At 36.9% G+C, this 22,301-nt stretch overlaps 1 protein-coding gene across 3 annotated transcripts in view; it reads left to right on the forward strand.

Annotated features, from left to right (window-relative positions):
- Positions 1-8,027: 8,027 nt before the first annotated feature.
- The window catches only part of LOC109102812 (A disintegrin and metalloproteinase with thrombospondin motifs 2-like), a 123,573-nt gene continuing 109,299 nt past the window's right edge, over positions 8,028-22,301 (forward strand). For all 3 annotated transcript variants that reach the window (XM_042738159.1, XM_042738161.1, XM_042738160.1), the window contains exons 1-2: positions 8,028-8,287; positions 10,320-10,711. In XM_042738159.1, coding sequence (XP_042594093.1) covers positions 8,203-8,287; positions 10,320-10,711 — 477 coding nt within the window. In that variant the 5' untranslated portion in view covers positions 8,028-8,202. The remainder of the gene's footprint in view (positions 8,288-10,319; positions 10,712-22,301) is intronic.

Here is a 22,301-nt window from a genome sequence, read left to right on the forward strand (position 1 = left end):
ACTAAGACTTTACAATGATCAGAAATCAGTAATTTGACATAAAACCCTGCAAATATTTTTCTTAGTTTACTTTTATTAATTATTTACTTTTGATTAATTCTAACCTGGTTCATATTTTGGTTTATTTTTATTTATTTATCTATCTATTTTTTTTTATTATTAGACACAGCAATGGATCACTGACTAAAGATATAGAAAGAGCTTTAAGAAGTTACTCCAAGATTCAGTTTTGTCTCTCTGTGCTTTTCATGTGTGCTCCCCACATATCCACTTATATAGATCTCTATATTTTCTGCAAGCTAATCATCTGTCATGCAGTTTTTATGATTTCTATATTGGTTTGAGCAGATGATTTTGTCAATGAGGTCACACAAGGTCATCACAAGTGAATATCTGAAAACTTTGCCATGTTTACCTTTGAGACCGGAACAAATAGGAATTGTTGTGAGAGTGAGTCTGTCCAAGAGAGTGTGGGCGGATGTATGTGTGTGTGTGTGTGTACAGGGATATGAGAGTATGAGGAGTTCTGGCAAAACAAGCATGGGTGGCAAAGGGAGAGTGAGGGACACAGATGGACTGCGTTTGCAAAATGTGGGAAAAAGTTATTAAAAAAAAATGGATTAACACGTCTTCAGTCTCACAGCACAACTGCTTAGCTATGCTGTAGAAATTCTTGGAGATTAAACCGCAGCAATATTTTTATATACTTGGGTAGTTGGTAATCATTTTGGGAAGTTTACATGTCATTTATTCTGTCTTGATCTCCAACTTTGACTTACAATTATTTTTAAATTATTATGCATACATCTTTCATTACAAAATTCAGTTGTTATGCCACTGGGCCAAAGGGAGCAGGTGACTAAAAAAAGGTGATCATGGCATCTAAATTATATATTCTTACCATATTCATTTTGAATTATACCTATTATATTATAAAGTTATACACTACCTTTTAAAACAACTGTTTTGTGTTTAGTATATTTAAATTTTTAATTTATTTTTGTCATGGCAAAGCTGAATTTTTAGCAGTAATTACTCCTGTTTTCAGTGTCACATGGTCCTTCAGAAATTTCAAATCACATTGATCCTGAAATTTGAACAGTTTTGTTAGTTGATAAGTAACATGGACATGAATCAAAACATTTTATTGTAACACCTTAATTACGTCACAATCCTATGTAATTTATCTCTCAACTTGCCTCTAAATCACAAATAAGCCTATGTGGTTACAGCCTTTCTTTCATAACATCTATAATTTATCTCTCAACTTGCTTAATTACGTCACAATCCTATGTAATTTATCTCTCAACTTGCTTACAAATATCTAAGTTGACGAACCAACCCAAAACAAATATTTTGTCAAATCGCTGCCGTCCCCTCCAAAATCATAAGATACGACCGAAAAGTGATGGAGACTCAGCCAAAAGCAAAACAACAGGAAGGAAGGAATAAAGAAAATCAATCAAGGAAAAATAGGTCAGGAGGAAGGATAGACAGAGGAATGGTCTCAAAGGACTGCCTCTGCTCCAGAATGCACAGGAGAGTATTGACGGATGTCTGTTGGCTTGAACCCGCTGTGAAGAGGCAACATGTGGAGAAGGTTTGAAATGGTCAACCTGAAAGAGAGATTCAGGGTTTATTCTTTGCCACCTGTATTGGCGATGTTGAATGGCCTGCATGTTCTTGCAAAAGTCACTGTGCTCTTGTGGTGCTGTGCCATTGTGACTAATGCTTTTTGAGAGGGCAGTTCATTGAGTACTTGAGTAGACTTTTTGTCATGTACTGCGGGGAAAAAAAAGGAAAGAAGACTTTTTAAGAAATGTGAAATACACTATTTCATACTGGAAAACTGCTGATTTGTCAAGGGTTTATATTGTGGCATAAATTATTCATGCTGTTACTGTTATAAGATTTTGTATTTAAAGACATAAGATTTAGATTATTTGCTGACTACAAGAGTTGGTGAACAATGAAATTCAAAAAGGGGGACAATAGAGAGAACTCAAAACATTTCTGGACATCAAAGTGCCTATTTTTATTTATTTATTTTATTTATTTATTCTTTTTTTTTTTTTGCTGTGTTTGCATTGTAGTAAAGTAAAATGAGAAAATGATTTTGCTTAATTGATCAAAATTAAACAAGTACATTGGTAAAAGGCTATTGGGAGTAATAATACTCTTCTCCACTTTTGATTTTTTTTAATGTTGTAAAACTTTGTTAATGCTCTAAGAACCAGTTTCCGTGGCAACTGTGATTGTACCTACAACTGTGCTCCTAGCCAACCTTACTGTAGGTAATATTAAATAAAATCATTTTTTATAGGCAAACAGATGATGAAATTCATTCTTTTCATTGTTTATGTTCTTTTATTTATTCATAGAGATTTTGTTTTAAAAGTACAACACGTGTTTGTGTGGCAGAGGTACAGTATATGTGATATATACATATAGGACTTTGCTGGTGGGTGTTTTTGATTGTGCTGGTCTTTGAGCGGGCTTTTGTATGAGATTTTGCATGAGCTGCAGGGCAGTTCCATAAAGTTTAATTACATGTTATGCTCCCAGTGGAACAGAGAAGATTAGAATAAAATTAAAATGTGGTGACGCAGAAGTGCTCAGTGCTAAGGATCAGAGCAATGGACTTCAGAGACCCTGAATTGTCCATACTGTATATCCCTATTGCATAGGGAGAATTCAGTGGGTGGCTCCCTATTCAGTAAAAGACTTTAGGTGATTATTTTTAGTCAGTCATTAACTATTCATAAATGCTTTTTGTATCATATTGCGCAATAGGCCTGTAAGGTTTTTGAAGGCTTTAGTTGACATTGGAGCTTGTCCCCAAATGTGAAACGCTTGCATAGACAGTAGGCTTATGATTTGAGCAAAGCTGTATGTTACTGTATATACAGTGCCGTGAAAAGGTGTGTGTGTGTGTGTTCTGCAGAAGTATTGAAGTCAGACAAGTTTGAAATGACTTTGAGTAAAAGATGACGGAATATACATTCTTGTGAAAACTATCCCTTTAACAAAATCAACAAAATCCCTATCAAAAATCAAATTAGTGCACACTCATTGTCTTTCACGACTGAAGGCAGCTCAGTGACATTTCTGTTAGATGACATTTCTTTTCCCTCACTTATTTTGTTGCTGATTATCATCACCACCACTAATGTCTGTTCCAAACATTACATTAAATTACAAGTTTTAATAATAAAAGCAATATATTTTTTATCTAATTTCCAAGAACCTGAGTTTCAATACATTAACAACCAACTTGTTTTTAACTTGTGTTTTTATTTAAACATGGTCACCTAACATATGTAAGAGATGGTCTGTGCTGACAGCCTATTATTTTAAGTAAGCGAGATCAGATCATCTTCGGTGGTGTTCAAAGACAGGAGCTGCAGTCAGGGTCTTCAGCTCAGCTTGACTTTGTGTTTTTCTAAGGAATGGTGAGCTTACTAATTAAAGTCTAATGCTGCTCCTTTACAAGGATGCAGCAGCCAGGATAATTCCCATGTGGCAGAAATGTAACCGTTATTGAAATGTTCAAGCCTAAAAATACTAATGGCATAAGGTATGCAATTACTCCAGGATTGTTCTTGGATTAACCACGGCATGTGTAAAGATGGAACAGATGCTATATGTTAACTATTTCAAAAGGCTATTATTAAAATTCCAGTGTTGATGGTTGACATTCCATGGTACTTACAGTTGGTTTTCTATTTTGTCGTGAAGTTTTGCTCATCTCTTGAAATGAAAATTGTAACTCTGAGAAGAAAACATGATTTTTATTTGTCAGTTAGTACAAACATATAACTGTTAGCATATATATATATATATATATATATATATATATATATATATATATATATATATATATATATATATATATATTATACAAACATACACACAGTCTTTCTTTATGTCCGTGCTCTATAGATCTCATTTGTCTTGATCTGCTGCCTGTCAGCGCTATATGTTTCATGCTTAGGTCAAGGTCTTCCATGCTCTTCTTCTTCCATGCAGGATAAAGATTTCAGATAGAACTGTGTCTTGACAGTTATGGACATACTCCAGATATGTTTTAAAGTAATTGTTTTCTCAATTTTACAGTGGATGCATGTTGCTAAGTTCATTTTCAGTATTTTTCAAAACATGACTTAATGTCATGAAACCATTAATGATTTATATTTTTCTTTCCCTTTAGCCAAATTAACCAGATGCATTGCAATGGACTAATTACATGTTCATCTACTTGTCTACTCTACTGTCTTTTTACAACAACAAGCTTCATTTAGAAACAAAATCTTGCACGTGATCTATCACATTATCGCCCAATATGGAACTTCTTTTTTATCTCCAAGGTATTGGAGATGGTTGTTGCTCAGCAACCGCACCTATTCCACAGGAACGACAAAGGTTGCTTCCTCCAGACAGGATTTATACCTAATCATAGTACTGACACAGCACTAGTTATAGTCAATGACTCATTATTGTCCTGACAGGTCTCCTTGCCTCTAGATCTCAGTGCAATGTTCAAAACGTTGTCCTAACACTGTCTGGAAATTGATTCCCTAACTAAAATAAGCTTAACAGAAGTTTAGAAACTTTCTGAATGTTCAAGGCTTAATTGCAGCATCCTTTGAAGTTCTGTTTTAGAGATATATTACTGATTTACTTGTATGTGCTACACTTTGTAACATGGATATTTGCATGCATCGTAGTAGATTTAATACTTTTATTAATAAGAAGATAAAATATACATTTTTATCTGCTGCTAAGAATGGTCTAGATTTTATAAAAGCTTGTTTTTGCCATGGGATTAATAAAATAATTCTGAATAACTAGATTAGATAAAAATAAAAATGATGGGATAAAAAGTCTCAATTACATTTTTATTTTATAATCTGTGGCACAAAACAAAAAAAAAAAAAACAAAACAAAACTGTGAGATGTAAACTCTAGACAGCGAGAGAAAGTTGTGAGAATTGTGAGATAATAAGGGGCAATTCCATGGGAGAAATGTGCTTCTATAAGATTTTCTCTTTTCTCTGATTTCTCTGATATAATAAATTCAAGTTAATGTCATAGTTCTTGCCAAAAAAAAAAAGAAAAAAAGAAAGTTGAACACATTAGCTCCACTTTCCTTTTTAATTGAACTGATGATTTAATTTAGTCATTTGACAATGTACAGTATGTGCGCAGATTCACAAATAGTTCTGAACGCTTACTCTTGTACCAATGAGGCAATGAAAGAGCGAGACCATTTACAATATAATTTACACATTGATTACCAATAATCCCTGCTTTTTACTAGCATGTTCACAAAGAGAGGTTCATGTAAGGAAAAAAACAAATCTTTTGTGACATTTAGATTATTGCAAGGGGGTAATGGTGAAAAGTGAGAGGGAAAAGATCAAACGTATTGACCATCAAACCATCAGGCATCTCTTTATGGGGAAACATGATACACACTGATACACACATTTCCTGCCTCAGAGTGAACACACACAAAAAAAGCTCCATTTGTACTCCTTCCAACTGGGCTTGATAAAAATGTGCAGCATTAAGGGAATTTCACCGCCACAGTTATGTGCTTGATAATTACACTGTTGCACACTGGTGCTGACCTCTCTGTATATCTGTGGAATGAACAGGGTTTCACATCAGCATGGCCATTTAGAATCAGTTGCCTCTGTTGTTATGTTCTCATTCTTGACTGTAATGAGACAATAAACATATTAATGGCAATAAATTGATTTGGAATTGCCTTGTTTCAGGAGAACACAGCATATTCCACAGCCATTTGTGTTAACAGTGTGCACAAGATTGTTTTGACCTGGTGGATTTGCTCAGGGTCAAAAACACCATTGTTTCTCATTTGGCCTTGAAACCTTGTTAAAACTTTTCACGAATGTAACACTATCTTGTTATTATATTGTTTCAAATGACAAGTGTTGCAATGTGAAGGCAATTTGCCCTTAAAGGAATAATTCAGCAGCATTTTTTTGGGTAAACTATTCCTTTAATCAGTCCATTAATATGTCAAGTGGTTGACATTATAGGAACAAATAATCTTATGCCAAACCAAACTAGCACAGTTTGAAAAACCTGATTTCATCCATGTATATTTTTTTTTGTGGATGTACAGGTGAAGATGAAGGTAAACATTTATATATTTATTTTTGTCTGCAAATATGCAATAACAGCTTATGTTTCCATGCAGTTTAATCAATACTGTAGCATACTTTCATAGGGTCTGGCAGTTTTTAATGAGTATGTCAGATTAATTCTGACACTCTCTAAACCTGATGCTCTGGAGTCTAACCTTTCAAGAGCAAAATTAAAATCCGTCCCATCGCTCATTAGGTATGTTAATACATGCAAACGAATGGATGCCATGTGTTTGACCCTACCAAGGACATTCTCTGTCCGCATCTCAGAAAGGCTATCTGCTCATCTGCCTTTTCAGAACAATTCTATTCTTGATGTAAATGCAGTAGAATTAGAATTCCTACTGAAATTACACTAAATTCAATTCTGCAAACTATATGATCTATATGAGTTAACTGTCAATTATTTGTTCAATATCATCTTACCGTTCATAGAAAAATATTATTATAAGGAACCATTTTTATACCTGAGAATAATAAGGATATCTTATTCTCAGTGACATGCTCTGACATTTCATTATATTAGGCAGAGCTTAAAAACTGAATAGTCTGTATATTCACATGCAACTACACTGACTGGTGTAGTAACAATTTTCACTCAAAAATATAATTACGAAGAAACAGCAAGTAAAGCATTAAATGAAATGTTAACATTTCCAAAATGCACTGAAATAGCATTTTCATCTAAACTGTACTACAGTTGGTAACACTTTATTTTAAGGTGTCCTTGTTACACGTTACATGTACATACCATAATAATAATAATAAATTATGCGTAATTACATGCAAGTAACCCTTAGCCAAACCCTAACCATAACCATAGAGTAAGTACATGGAATTAATTAATATTATTCAGTATTTAGATGTATAGTTACACTGTAACAAGGACACCTTAAAATAAAGTGTAACCCAATATTTTTTTGTTTAGAACTTCAATAACTTTTTTTTTTTTTTTTTTACAGTGATATTGAAATAAGGTATTTAAAAGTTTACATTGAATGAATGAATGTCTTATTTGTTTGTTGGCTTGCCTATATGCATTTATTAATTTATTTAAATGATTGTATCCCTTATAGGGCCTCTCAAGCATTCTGATACACTGAAATGTCTTTTTTTTTCAAGAATGTAATGTTTTACATATCGTGCATACAGAACATATTATTTTAATGTCAGTTAATTATTCAATGCTATGGCTTTTAATAGTTAATTTACTTTTTGTATACTAATACTTTATTTAATTATTTTTTATTTCTCATATATCTTTACCTGGTAGGCAAATAACCCATCACCCTTTGCAATAAAAGATAGTTGGCTTATTGTGGGCATCTCAAAAGTTTGATAGAGGCTCATAATAAAATATGATATTTATAATGTTGTGTTACTTAAGCCTACCTGTGCACATTGAATAAGTGACAGTCTGTGTGTATGTTCAAGGGGGCGCTGTTGCTCAGATGATGACGCTGTGACTGAATGTGATGAAGCCCTGCAAAAAGTTTGAGCAGGTCTTGAAGAATAACCTCACACAAGCAGCATTTCATTTGTAAAAGTTTTAGACGGCAAGCAGCGGCATTTTAAAAATTCAGCATTCAATCAAACGTGTAGTTTGAAGTCCTTAAAACTGGATTTACATGCGGAAGAATGCGAAATATCAATATTAATATTTCCGCGCTGTGTGAAATGATTTCGCATCCCTCTGTCTCTCAGCACTGTGGAGCGCTCGTGCGCACGCGTCTGTGCACGCATTCAGGTGTTGACAGAAACCTATAAGACTCGGTGAGGAGGGAGAGGGGTGTGTGTGTGTGTGTGTGTGTGTGTGTATATAAAAAAAAAAAGAGAAGAGAATGAGAGAGAGAGAGAGAGAGAGAGAGAGAGAGAGAGAGAGAGAGAGAGACGCGCTCTCTCCTAGTGCACTTTGCAGTAAGTTGCGGGCGGCTGTTGCTGGCGTGGCGGTTGCTGGTCGCGCAGGGAACTTTAACACGCTGGATCCCAAAGTCCGTCTCTCTCACCTGCGCAGTTCGGAGCTGCCATGGATTTCGCGGCCGGATTTGCTATCCTAATCACACTGCCGATCTTTCTGCAGACGAACGGCCTTTATATCTCCAGTAGCATAGGTACGTGCGGCTGCCTTTACCTATTTACACTTCCATCCCATCGCAAGATGTCCTGCCCGGTACCACCCCAGTGCGCATCAGACCTGGATGTTTGCGCACTGTCCCCATCCCTGTGTGAGAGAAACTTGTGGCACGGGCTATTTCTGATCTTTTCGATTATTCTCTGCAGCTTTAGGAAACATAAACAGCCGTGGCATTCTCGTGCGCTGTGTCATTACTGTTTGTTGTGAAGTGTGTTTGTTTCACATGCTGCTGAAATTAATTCTAATAATAATAATTCTCAGCGCAGCTCTGGTGTAGTGGAAATGTTTTGGGTGTTTTTTTTTTCGCTTCGCGTTTGCGATCTTTGACGGACGCTCTGGCAATATTGATCTGTCTGAGAGCGGAAGTATTGCAGGATATTGATTTTAAATAAAAATAATAAAAAATGTCCCCGTTCTGTTCTCCTCCTTTGAGAACATTTAAACAAAACGTGTGTTTTGCATAAAGAAACAAAACAAAATAAAATAAATAAAAACTAAAGCTCTGAAACTGAACTTTTGATTTTGGAAGAGATTTCAAGGTTACTTGTTTGTGAGACAACTTTAGGTTTGTTGGTGACTTGTAATGGCTATTTGCAAATTAGAGCTTGTAATATGCAGGAGTAAGTGCTCTCTTCAGAGGTGCACATGCAAAGCTCAGCATCACTTTGAACTGACATATTGGCCGTGTCTCAAAACATAGCGAGTTGTCTACTTAGACAGCATTGTTAGGCATCATAGGTGTTTGCAACATTTTTGATGGTCATAGATAATTGAAGCATTTGAGAATAATTATTAGGCATCATAAATGTGGGCATCTTTGGTGAGTGGAGGCTTTTTGAGCATCATAGGTGTGTGCAGCATTTTTGTGCATCAGTTGCATATAGTATTATTGGCTATCATAGGTGTATGCAAAATTTTTGAGAATTTTGAGTAAGTGAAACATTTTCAAGCATCATTTCTGGGCATCATAGGTGTGCAGAATTTTTGTGCATCAGGTGCATTGTGGCATATTTGGGCATCAGAGGTGTGTGCAGCATTTTTATGTATCACCATGAAGTATTATTTGGTATCATGGGTGTGTGCAACATGAGCATCATAAGGAAAGGTAGCTTTTTGAGCTTCATTTTTAGGCATCATAGGTGTGTGCAGCATTTTTGGGAATCATAGATGAGTGGAGATTTTTTGTGCATCAGGTGCATAAAATATTATTAAGTATTACAGGTGCATGTGGCTCTTTTGGGTAACATAGGTGTGTGCAGAATGTTTGTTGAAACAAAGGGTAAGTGGAATATTTTGGGCATTAAGGGTGCATGCAACATTTATAGGAATGGATGGAACATTTTTGGGCATCGAAGGCATGTTTGGATGAGTGCAGTCTGACTCTGAATGTGACTGTGATGCCTAAAATGCTGCCTGGGTAGGCTGCTCACTAGGTTTTGTGACACTTAGTTAGGATGAGTGATCTTCTTCTGAGATCATTTAAGTCAGTTACTTTGTTTTTTCCCCTACGCGAGTTTGCAGTTGTGATTCTTCTTGATATATTTCAATATTGTAAATACGTCTATAATGCATCTGGCTGTCATTGAAAACAATAAGGCATATTGTGAATGATACATTTGTTTTATCTTGGTATTTTGTGATGGGAGGCAGGCAGATGTACTATTACAGACACAGAACAACATGCTTTTCATACAGTCTCACACATTCTGTGCACAAACAGGCGTTGTTAAATCTGAAAATGATGGTGTCAAACAAGTGTTAATGTGTTTCTTCACCCAGACCTGTCTGACCCATTGCTTCTCATGTGCATTTACTTGATGCATGGAAAGGAATGTGTGTTTTAAGTGTCAACATAAACACATCTAAATTTAAATTTAATCAGAAGAAACATTGTTTCTGCAAACCATCACATGAAAGGCGCCATGCAGCCTTGTGACATTCATTACTGCAACCAACTACAACCAATGTGTGCTGTCTGACTGACTATCTTTGTGTGTAACTCAATGCAGATTCCCTGCAGCACGTTCTGGGGGACTATGGACTGGTGAAGCCCATTCTTTCTGATGCAGAAGGCCGCTTCCTGTCCCATGCGGTATCGGTTGGTCCAGCAGATGGGCAGTTCCGTAGGCGCTGGAGAAGAGAGGCGGCATCGGCCGACCACGCCCACCATGAGTCCGGAGGAGGCACGCAAGAGCGACTCTACTACAATGTCACCGTCTTCGGCCGGGAGTTTCACCTGCGTCTGCATCGCAACACGCGCCTGGTGGCTCCCGGAGCCAAGATGGAGTGGCAGGAATCCGACGGCATGCACTCAGAGCCTTTGAAAAGTGATTGCATGTATGTTGGAGACATTACGGACATACAGGGAGCCTCCGTAGCTATTAGTAACTGCGACGGCCTGGTAAGTGGCCACATTGGCCTTCATGTTGTGTGGTGTCCAGTATGTTCGCTTAATTCACACAAACCCTTCACTAATATAATCAATATTATATCATTGAGATCAAACTTTAATGAAAAAGAGTTTTTTACGAGCATTCATGGTCTAATGGTTAGAGAGTCGTACTCGTAACCCAAAGGTTGCGGTTTCGAGTCTCGGTACCGGCAGGGATTGTCGGTGGGGGGAGTGAATGACCAGCGCTCTCTCCACCTTCAATACTCTGAATGAGGTGAGACCCTTGAGCAAGACATCGAACCCCCAACTGCTCCCCGGGCGCCGCAGCAAAAATGGCTGCCCACTGCTTCAGTTGTGTGTTCATGGTGTGTGTGTTTGTTCACTACTCACTGCGTGTGTGCACTTGGATGGGTTAAATTCAGAGCACTACTTCCGAGTATGGGTCACCACACGTCACGTCCTCCTTTAATCCTTCCTATATTCAATCAGCAAGCAAACTGGGTGTTTTATCTGGGTTATCACGTACATAGGTATTTTAAATTGCTTCTAAATTGTTTACCTTATGTATAGGAATACATACTAGATTCAACGTTAAAGGAATAGTTCACCCAAGAATTAAAATTTGTTAAATATTTACTCACCCTTATTAAAGGTGCTGTATGTAGGATTGACACCGAGTGGTTGAACTAGATATCGCAGTCCAAATTCAAAACATTGGAGATGGTTTTTTCACCCGGCCCCTCCTCCTTAGACTTGACACCCACACAGGTTGCCATATTGACTACACAAACAGGAACGAGCGCACTTGACGATGAACCAAATTAAATATGCTGTGTTTTCCGCCAACTGGCAACCCGGAGTGCCGAAATACATTTGGGTAAACTGGCAGTGGGCGGGTTTCACAAACTAAAACAAACACAGACATTCCGGCCCGGAACGCACATTTTCAAAGGAGAATAACTGACTGTAGCAATGTTTTTCAGATAAACAAGTATGTTTCTTGGCATGTTTCTTAAATATCTGCAAACATATTATGGTATTTTTGTGCTTTAGTAGAGTCAAAATCTTACACACAGCACCTTTAAATTTGACATGTAGATCAGTTCATCAGAACCAGTGGATCTTCTGCAGTGAATGGGTGCCATGAGAATGAGAGTCCAAACTGCTGATTAAACATCACAATAATCCACAAGGAATCCACAGTCTATTAAATAATGTTTTGAGTAGTGAAAAGCTGCATATTTGTAACAAACAAATCCATCAAGACCTTATCTAAATCAGGAGAGAAATATGCACAGATCAAATCAGATCAGATCTAAATAAATATTAAATACTCCTATAAGGGACGTGACCCTGTAATGAGGGTCCTGCTGTGAACTATTCCTATAAGGGACGTGACCCTGTAATGAGGGTCCTGCTAAGGTCCTTTAAGGTGTACCCTATATTTTGTAATGTACCTTTTACAGTATTTCATGATCCATGGAGCTACCTAAAACTATCTGTCTCATCATTTAAAATATTGAAATGTTCTCTTAGTACATGCAGGTGTCATAGATTTTGTGAGTATCCAGGGATATTCCTAATACAAGCTGAAAGGCAAATAAATAGCTGAGCGGTAGAGTGTGCTTTGTGACTTCTTGTGTGTACTGAGATCTGTGTTTATGGCAGCGACAGATGTGAGGATTGGAGCAGAGGTCTCTTGTTAATTACTGGAAGTTTTTTTTTCTTTACTCAAATAAAACTATAATTGTAAATGGGCCCAGGTGAGAAGTTCAGAAAGTCTGTCAGAGATCATGAGATCCATACAACAAGAACGAGAGTAAGAAAATAAATAGAGCAAGAAAACTTCATAAACAGGTTAAACTAAGAGGTCAAATAAATGATGCAGACATTAAGTACAGTTCCAGTGAGGGCTGTACTGTCTACTCTGTTGGTCTCATAGACACATCATAGCCCTTGTGAAAAAAAAAATGCACTACATTCTATTGAGTGTATACTTGAAATCCAAAGGTAATGTATTTTCAGGTAATATAATTAAAATATTATATATATATATATATATATATATACATTACATTATGTATACTTGAAATCCAAAGGTAATGTATTTTCAGGTAATATAATTAAAATATTTTATATATATATATATATATATATACATTACATTATGTGATATATTTATATATAATGGATATTGGATAAAAAACCTAGTATACCAGTTGGTATGTTTCTGTTGTTGGTATGTGTCTGTAGTTTATGTTTAATTTGCATGTAGTAGCCTGTAGCATTTCATTGCTCTTTATATAATAACTTGTATGTATGCCCTATATGAAGAGCTTACAGGCATTTCTGTATATACTGTGTGTGTGTTTATTTGTGTGCTTGTGCACAGGTATGTCCACACTTGTGTCAGTTTGTGTGTGTTTGTGTATGCACGCTCCAGTGGGCATAGTGCCCACAGGATTAAACCCAGTCTCCATGCTGTCCTTCAGCTTCAAACACTCAGGGTCATCCAGGGCTACAGCCGTGGGCATCTTGCATATAGAACAGCCTCTGTAACTCCATTTCCTCTGAGGGCGATACTCCTCAGCAGAGAGAAAAAAATGCAGCCTTAGCTTCACGGCTCTTGATATTACAGAGATTTGTTTGTAGAGAAGAGCATTTGTAAACGTGATAACGTTGCAAAATGAAGAGTGGCCATGCTAATTGCAGTGTATTTTGAGTGTATTTTGCATAGTCCAGTATATTCCGAGAGACAAATCAAGGGAGTCGGATTTTAAGCATTTTTAATCTGAAGTTTCACGTTGATTTACATGTATACAGAAGCTTGTTTTTCTGTTTTTGTAGTGGCAAAAAAAAAGAGAAAAAAACCAAAAAAAAAGTTACGGTAGGCTATAGGCTCTGTATAATGGTTTTTAATGAGATGGGAAAGCAGCCAGATGGAAGTAGGTAGATAGACATTGTGGCAGTAACCAATTGTTGTTCAAGGAACAGGTGGAAACTCATTGTTCCATTCCTTCAGAATAACTGGAACTGTCAGAGAAAATCAAAAGATCCAAAACATCTGCTCATCGAGAGAGAGGTCACGTAGGCTTATGTGGTATTATGTTTTTTCCGAAACCATCTTTTTCCACAAATCAGAGGTATATGGTTTATAAGTGTCAGAGGTGGGATGTATCCGTGATAATCAGAGGGTCTGATTAGTTTCAGTTAGGCAGAACTGAAATTTATTTGTATGGTTTATCAACAGGTGTTTATTGACACAAAATACAGTACAATGTTTATGCAGACATCTGTCTTTTGGGATGTTATAGTTTTAATTGCTAAAGTTTTTTAAAGGTTTTCAGTTGTGTATTTCTGAGATTGTAGCCTACATGTATTGTGTACTACAGTTTGATTTTAAGGGCTTAGTTTTAGACATGACAAGAATCTTACGAGCTGAGAGGCCTATTTGTACATGTTCTGTTTTGCAATAAAATGACCAAGGCCAAGAGATCCCATAATAATAGCAAAATGTTGACTGTGCATACATCTGTTTTATTGTGGGGCATGGCCTGATGTTGCAGGTTACACTAGCACTTACAGAGACTCAAGGGAAAAGTCTTTACTGTTTTTACTAGTTAGAAAAATTAAGCCTGTCCACTAGTATATATATATATCTTTTCCAATATATATATATATATATATATATATATATATATATATATATATATATATATATATATATATATATATATATATATATATATATATACGGGTTTGGAAAGACATAAGGGTGAGTAAATAATGACAGAGATTTCATTTTTGGCAGGACTATTTGTTTAGTATTCACTACTCTCTTTTTTGTCCATAGTCTTGATGGTGAGCCAGTTGGCATCTTTTAACCGCAACTAAATGAACAGCTAAACTTTCACAGGATAGTGTAACAGGATAGGAAACAGACAGGAGAAAGACACCACCACACATCCTGAAGGAAGTTTGCGCTTGTAATATGGCTAGACTAATGAAGACAGAGACAGTGTTGAGCAGCTGAGCAGGATCGGAAAGGACACGCCATGGTTGGTGAAAGACAAGGCCAAGGCTAAGAAAGCAAACAGGCAGGGGAGGAAAGGCGTATCGAAGACAAATGGTGCTGTCGGCACGCTGGTTTCAGTACACAAGCAGGCCAGCGTTCTTCTTCCCAGGGGGGACAGTCTTTTATATGGGTGTGCTGAAGAGTGGCCAAGGCCTAATCCTTTCACACACTTCACTGGCCGACGCAATTATACTCTTGCCTCTTCTCATCTCTTGGGGCGAATCTGCATCCAGCAACGGTCTCATACCATCAATCAGACCCTCTGCCCATCATCATAGTGTGCATTGCTGGCATTAGTTGACAGCAGCATCAGCACCAAAAGGCAAAGCTGTTCACTAGATTAAATCATGTTTGACTTTACTCACAGAGCGACAGTATCGCCACTAATAGGGGAAACTGCTTAAATTACATGACCTGAATGTTTCTATCTGTCTGTCAGTCTGTCTGTCTCTCTAACAACAACACTTTTATTCAAAATTAAAGGACTTTCAGTTCATTTGTTGGCAGTGTGAACTCCCCTTTAGATATGGTTATTGACATTTGTCACATGCAGTTACCACTATTGCTCCCTTAGATACTTTAGGACCTGTTGGAAGAGCTAATTTTTTTCTTAACACTTCCAACACAAGTACAGCAGCGTGTCTAATTTTGATGAGGTGATGAATAGAGCATAGAGTCCCACAAGGAACATTAGCACTCCATTCGCCTTACATGTTGTGGAACATCTGTTTCACTTGCTTCACTTTTACTTGCGGTTGGCTTGAAGTTCTGAAGCATTACTTGATCTCACCTAGCTAATCTCATTCCTGTAGTCTGGGGGGGGGGGGGGGGGGGGGGGGGCTGCTCCAGGCTTAAACCATTTCAAGTCCCATAAGTGCCACTGATTCATTAAATAACACTTTTAACCACTCAGCAGAGTCGGTTGGTCATTTTAGGAGTTGATGATCCGGTAATGACACAGGTGGTTAAGTCTGAAAAAACACTGTAGGCCGAAAGGCTTCATTTCTTGAGCAGAAAGCACTGGTGTCTCCATGGATATAACAGTGATGGTGAGCTGACTTAGCAGAGCTCAAGTGCCATTTACTTCTGAGTATAATCATTATATCAATTTTCTGCTGAGCAGCTGTTATTGACCCCTTTTGTTCGAATTTGTGTGAATTGGCTGGTGCTGGGTATGAACGAACAAGAGATTACACTATGATTACAGACTCCGCCCTGCAATGTGGCTCTCAAACGCACAATTACTCAATCAAGAGGCTTTTATCAACCAGTCAGCGGCTCAGCACGAGGGCAGGAATGTTTCTCATAACCTGCAATTACCAGTTCCTACCGACTGCAATTCAGCAGCCATTTCACAGTTTGTGCACTGAACGCATAAAAAAGATAAGGGATTTCCCTTTGCTACTACATGAGGAAATTCCACAAGAGCAAAGACATTATATAGGTGAAATTTTAATAGCAGAAGATTTCTATCTGTATTTCTTTGACATTAGCAACGGCAAGGTTGTGGATTCCCCAGGAACATGAAGAAAGCATCTGCCAAATGCACAAATGTATTCATGGTAATACTGTATGTAAAATGTAGGGCTGCCCCCTAATAGTCAACTAACCTTTAGTTGACGAGAAGAGGCTTGGTTGACCAAAATTTTATTAGCCGCTTAGCCGCAGAAAAAAAAAATCCACAGGAAGAGGTAAGGTCACGCAGTCCATGAAGGACAGATTGTTAAGGGCCGGATTTTGTGTTAATACAGTTGCCTTCATCCAAACTCTCACCTATCATTCATCAACCTCAAATATGGCTTATCATCTGAAATATGTAAGTAGTAGCAACTTTACGTGGTCGCATTAACCTAGAAAAATATATGCTATTCAAGTGTTTGTGCTGAGTGTGCAAGCTAAATATTAGCGGTGTGGTCACTTGCTCTTAAAATACTGTCATTTTGGTCATTCAGATAAGAGTAAATAACAACAAAACATTGTACTTTTCTAAAATACTAAAAAAAAAACTAAAATAATGAAAGCAAACAGGATGTGCTTTCTGCCGTCTCTGCCTCTGTGAACTTGAGCGCGAAACTCCACGTATATTTGTCTTACATACATGAAAAATATATGTATAAGTGAAATGTCTACAAATGAAACAATTCAAATCTGATAAAAACAAATATTCTCAGATTATGTAATCCGTATGAAACTTGCATGCAGGTGCATCCACTATTGTGGAGATGATGAGTCAGTGTTGCCAAATTCATCTATTAAGCCGAAAACACTAGTTTATCAATAGATTATTAAAATGTTAATGCAGTTTAATCTTACTGTTTTTCCCTGACACATTCATCATCATTACTTCTTCCGGTGCGCTGTGGCAAGATTTATGCATGCGCTTGAGCGCTTATTAGGCTATGTAGGCAATTAGAGGCTCATTAGCATGATTTAAATGGTTTACTAATAAACGTGCGATAAGTCGACTAACGCCTAACATGGACAACTACTAGTCATCCAGAGAAATCTTTAGTCGAGGGCAACCCTAGTAAAATGTATTTACAAATATATTCTTTATCAGAACACAGACATACAATTGAAATCCCTGGAATGACAAGAACAGAAATGACAGAAAGTGATGTTGCAGTGCTTTGGATACTAAAGATAACAATTGCCCAAGTGCTCAAGTGCTCAGCTTCTGCTTTAGAGTCTATAATGGGAGTTTTATATTGTTTCATTATATTATAAAGCAACATCACACAAGCAAGAGTGCTGTTGCTCTAACAGTATAATTGTCATAAAGTTGTAAATGGTTGTTGTTATTGAGCCTGTGCTAGTTTACCAAATTAAAGCTGCTTTTCGTCATAAACTGAAGATTAACAATTTGGAGAATCACGAAGATCACAAAGGTGTCAGAAACACTGTGTTACTGACACGATAAAAAACCCAAAAGGTATCAAAATTACATGTTTTGAGGTGTTTGACCTGATTTAGCCCTTTCTGGTCCAGAAAGAATGACCAGTGTGTCTCACCCAATATCCATGGGCCTTGATGCTCAGCGCTGAACATTTAGCAGCTTGTTGACCTGGAGCTCCTGAGAGTCTCCTTTTCACTCCCTTCATTTATCTGTTGGGAGGTGGAGTTGGTGCAGTTTCATAAGCAGCAAAACAGGACGATATCACACTGTTTTGTACGCATTAACACCTCCAGGCTTCCAGATGCTGATGTGTTTCATTTGTTTTTGTTATTGATGCAGTAAAAACAGTGTTGTTTTGGTTAGGATCATGACTGATGGGTTTTAATTTTTTGGCTATGACTGATTTACACTTGACTCTCTTATTAATGCACAGTAAAATCAGCCAGTTTAAATGTGGTAATCTATCTATCTACTGAATATTGAAGTACTGAATCTATCTATCTATCTATCTACCAACCAACCAACCAACCAACCAACCAAAAAATCTATCTATCTATCTATGGCAAACTGCTGAATATTGAAGTACTGAAGTAAAAGTATCCCACCAAAATATTTTTCTAGTCACAATTCCCGTAACATGCTGTGCATCAAACAATTGTTTACAGAAGCATTAGAGATTGGTTTAATCTTACTCAAGCAATTTCTGATGCCTTAGTTCATTTCCAGTTCAGATCGTCCCATGAGTCTCCAAGCTCCAGGAGTTTTTCAAGGCAATAATTCTAGTATAATGAAAGCACATCACTGCTGCAAAGACCACCTTAGATTAGCATGAATTTGCATGGTGATCAAAGCTAGTTTATAAAGTTAGTACTGGTTTGGTGCTGGTTTAGCTCAAAGAAGTCTGTGAAACCTGGAGAAATCTATCAATTAGCATTCCTATTCATTGAAATGACAGTTGTTAACTACAGTAGCTAAAGCTTGGTCTAGCTGATGGACCAGTATTCACATGCTGTTAAATAACATAATGGAGTGGCTTGGTTCTTAATAGTGAAGTTAATCGCTGTAGGAAGTATTGTTGAATAAGCTAGTTAAAAGTCTGCTATAGGGACCAGCATGTAAATCACAGCATATGCTGCCTGTTTCAGCAGGGTTATTGGATTTTCTTCAATAAAAACAAAACCCCTCCACATTAAAACATGACTTTTTAACAATATGTGTATCTTCCATGCTCTTTTGCACTGGTTACGTGCTAATCATCATGCTTGCTGCTTTATGTTCCTCTTCCACAGCGAGTGAAGAATCTTACTCCATGGGTTCCTGCTGTGGTGAGATCTGTTGTCTCTCATGTTCCTGTGCTATTTTTTCACAATCTCTCTGCTAAAAAGATGGCTTCACTTGTCTGTAATCCAGTTATTCATTCCTTGTACATCACTCTTGCATGCATTCTCCTTTACCACTGTGTTTTGTTTGCTTCTTGAGATAGAAGTAGGATGCACATAAAAAAGCTTCAACACAGGCCCAGCCACCCAGGAGCAATTCAAGGTTAAGTGCCTTGTTCAAGGGCACAGTGATGATAGGGCCTCCCAAATATCTTTCCAGTTTATGCCTCCAACTCTACACTTTGGTGAGGTAATGCCACATGGACTGTCAGATAACAGTCTGCTTTAGCAGTTGCATAGGGGGCGCTCATGAGCACCATTCTGAATCATAAAACCTTCCCAAAGACATTGCAAGCACAAATAACTGCATTGTGTTCATCTAGTTAACTAAAACTAAAAAAATCTATTACTTGAAATAAAATATAAAAATAAATTAACTTATTTTATTTTAGTTGCCAAAGGAGCGTTTCTCATTTTCATTTAGTTTAACTTGATGTACTAAAATAACTGTAAGTAAAACTGAAATAAAATTCTAGACATATTTTAAAATCAAAAACTAATAAAAATGACTTATTAACTTTTTAAAAATTAAAATAAAAAACTATAAATATATGAAAATAAACACTAATTCAAACTATTACTAAAATCTAATACATAATAGTACCTTAATGATAAAAAAAAAAATTAAATGAAAATGTAAAGAACTCATTTTGCATGTGAGAAAGAGTATTGAATTTATGAGCATTTATTTTATTTGGAGATGCTAAGGCAGTAATAATAATGACTGTTACTTTAATTCTTATTAAAGGGGTAGTTTAATAAGATAAAAATGAAAATACTGTCATTATCTTGCTGCCATGTGATATGGACAAAAACAGCTGAAACATTCTTCATAATATCTTCCACAGAAGAAAAGAAACAAAGTCATACAGGTTTGTGAGGGTGAATAAATGATGACAGAATGTTCATTTTTGAACTGTCCCTTTAAGGACTAAAAGCATGATTTTGACCTATCTTCTCCAAGCTAATATCACACAGGTGCTATAAAGACATGCTACTTTGTTCCCCATGTGTGGAGCAGGATTGAATGTTTCGTGGAGACTTGTGTCTTTTATAGAAATGGGATGTAACATGGCCCCTCTGATTGTCTTTTTCCTCATGTGTGACGGGACTTTGCCTGCATTCACCTCGATTCCCAAGGAAAAGCTCCTCAATATTATATTTTCTGCCTCTTCCTCGCTCACTCTCCCCTCTGGTAACCCCACCTCCCCCCTGCTCTGGGGCTCTAGCTGTAGGCTGTAACATCAGATGACTGATGCTGTCTCAAGTCATTCCGTGAGTGCGTCTATCCATCCCCGCCCTAAGACTCGCTGAGTTCCTCTGGCCATCTGAGGCTCTAATGTGCCGCCAATAGGAAGAAACGCATATTTGCCAGAAATAAGTTTCTTAAATTGTTACAGCACAGTCTGTTTTAAATGAATTTGATAGGGTGAGGAGGTGTTGGATTCATAGAGACACTGTGTAATTTGTGCCTGGGGTGAGGCGGATGGCATATGCACAGCTTGTAAGCGGCATTTAACAGATAGATTTACAGCACTACTGTCCTAATAAGCATAATAAGATCAAAGCTCCACATAAAGCTATATTCTATAAGGAAGACTGCAAAAATGATCTGTTATCCTCCAAATAAAGCACTTAACCATTGAGCCAGAGCACCCTGCAAATTGTGGGTCTTCTGTTTTGCTTGGCCAGCATTCATTTGAGCTGTTTTAAAACATGCTCAGATGTCTTGTCATGGGAATGCTGTTTAGACTCTGAGTTTTTGCGGATCTCAGGCTGTATTTAGAACTCACCATGCTGGAATGGGAGTGATCAGAGAAACTTGGAACACAGTTCATCTGCAAAGAGGTCAAAAATCCAGCTGAGTCACAAGCTGTTGCTGCTGGAATATTACCTTCTTGTGTGGGAAAATTACAGACCATTTATTATTAGTGTTTCTTCACAATGATCACTTTTGACCCTGAGAACAGTATCTTAAATAAATTTTTACGCTCGTACTAGTTTATTCCTACCACATACAGTAGCGTCATTTCTACCACATCTCAAATTATGTATTTTTGGAATAGAATTGGAAATTTTTTTCTTGCTTAGGCTACTTTCATAGTAACTATTTTGTGTATATTTTCACATATTTTGCATAATTTGACAAAATTTCAGCTTGACTGAAAAAAAAGATATGTATTCTGTAATTATTCAGTGATTTTAATCCTTAATTTTTCATTATATTCTTTGCTGTCTCATATTTCAGTTGATACTATTTATATTATATTAATGTTTTAGTTAAATAAAAATCATAAGGGACAAGGCTGCCTGAAACTGAACAAGCATCTACACTACCAAAAAGTAAGTAAATAAATAAATAAATAGAATACACATTTCTTGTTGTGTTGCTTCATGTTTTTGTTGAAATGTGATGCATTTTTTTAGGATTCTTTGATTAATAGAAAATTTAGAAGAACAGCATTTATTTAATATATATATTTTTTACTTGATTTTATTTTTGTTACAGTATAAATATCATAACTGTAATTTTTTATCAATTAAATGTATGCTTGCTGAATACAAGCAATACAATACAATATTAATTCTTTCAAAAAATCTATCTGACCCCAAATTTTTAACGGTGGTGAATATACGCTCTGTTATAGCAAAAGCATCAGAGCACTGGAATCACCAAAAAGATATGTTTAGAACACAATGCAGGTCTCAGCATCATAAGCCAAGATGAGCTCGAAAATTGAAGTCTTCATTTGCCAAAAGCACTGATGCTCACATTAAGATGTCATTTATTTGGCTGACAATCTGTTCTCAGGCTCGCGTCCAAAATAACAGAGCGCTCCATCATCAGGTGTTGAGTTCAGCCTGCAGGGTTTCTCATCAGTTTCCAATCAAACCTGGCCGTCTAAAATGACATGAGCATCACTGCACCTTGCCTTAATTGATGCCCTAAAGAAAGACCTATGGGTCTGGCCATATCAACCTCGTGATAGCCAATACTCAGGACAGCTGATTGGAGTGTTTGACATAAGTGCAAACAGTAAACTCAAGGTTGAGAAGAAAGTCAATATACATTAATTGCAAGCTGCCAACCCCCTTTGCTTTTGAACTTTCATTGATGTGGTCACATTTCCAGAGACAAAAACTCACAGTATTGCATCCGATAGCACGTTCCGTGCACTCCGGGATATT

Source organism: Cyprinus carpio, chromosome B14 (assembly GCF_018340385.1).
Source record: "Cyprinus carpio isolate SPL01 chromosome B14, ASM1834038v1, whole genome shotgun sequence".
NCBI classification, from domain to species: Eukaryota; Metazoa; Chordata; class Actinopteri; order Cypriniformes; family Cyprinidae; genus Cyprinus; species Cyprinus carpio.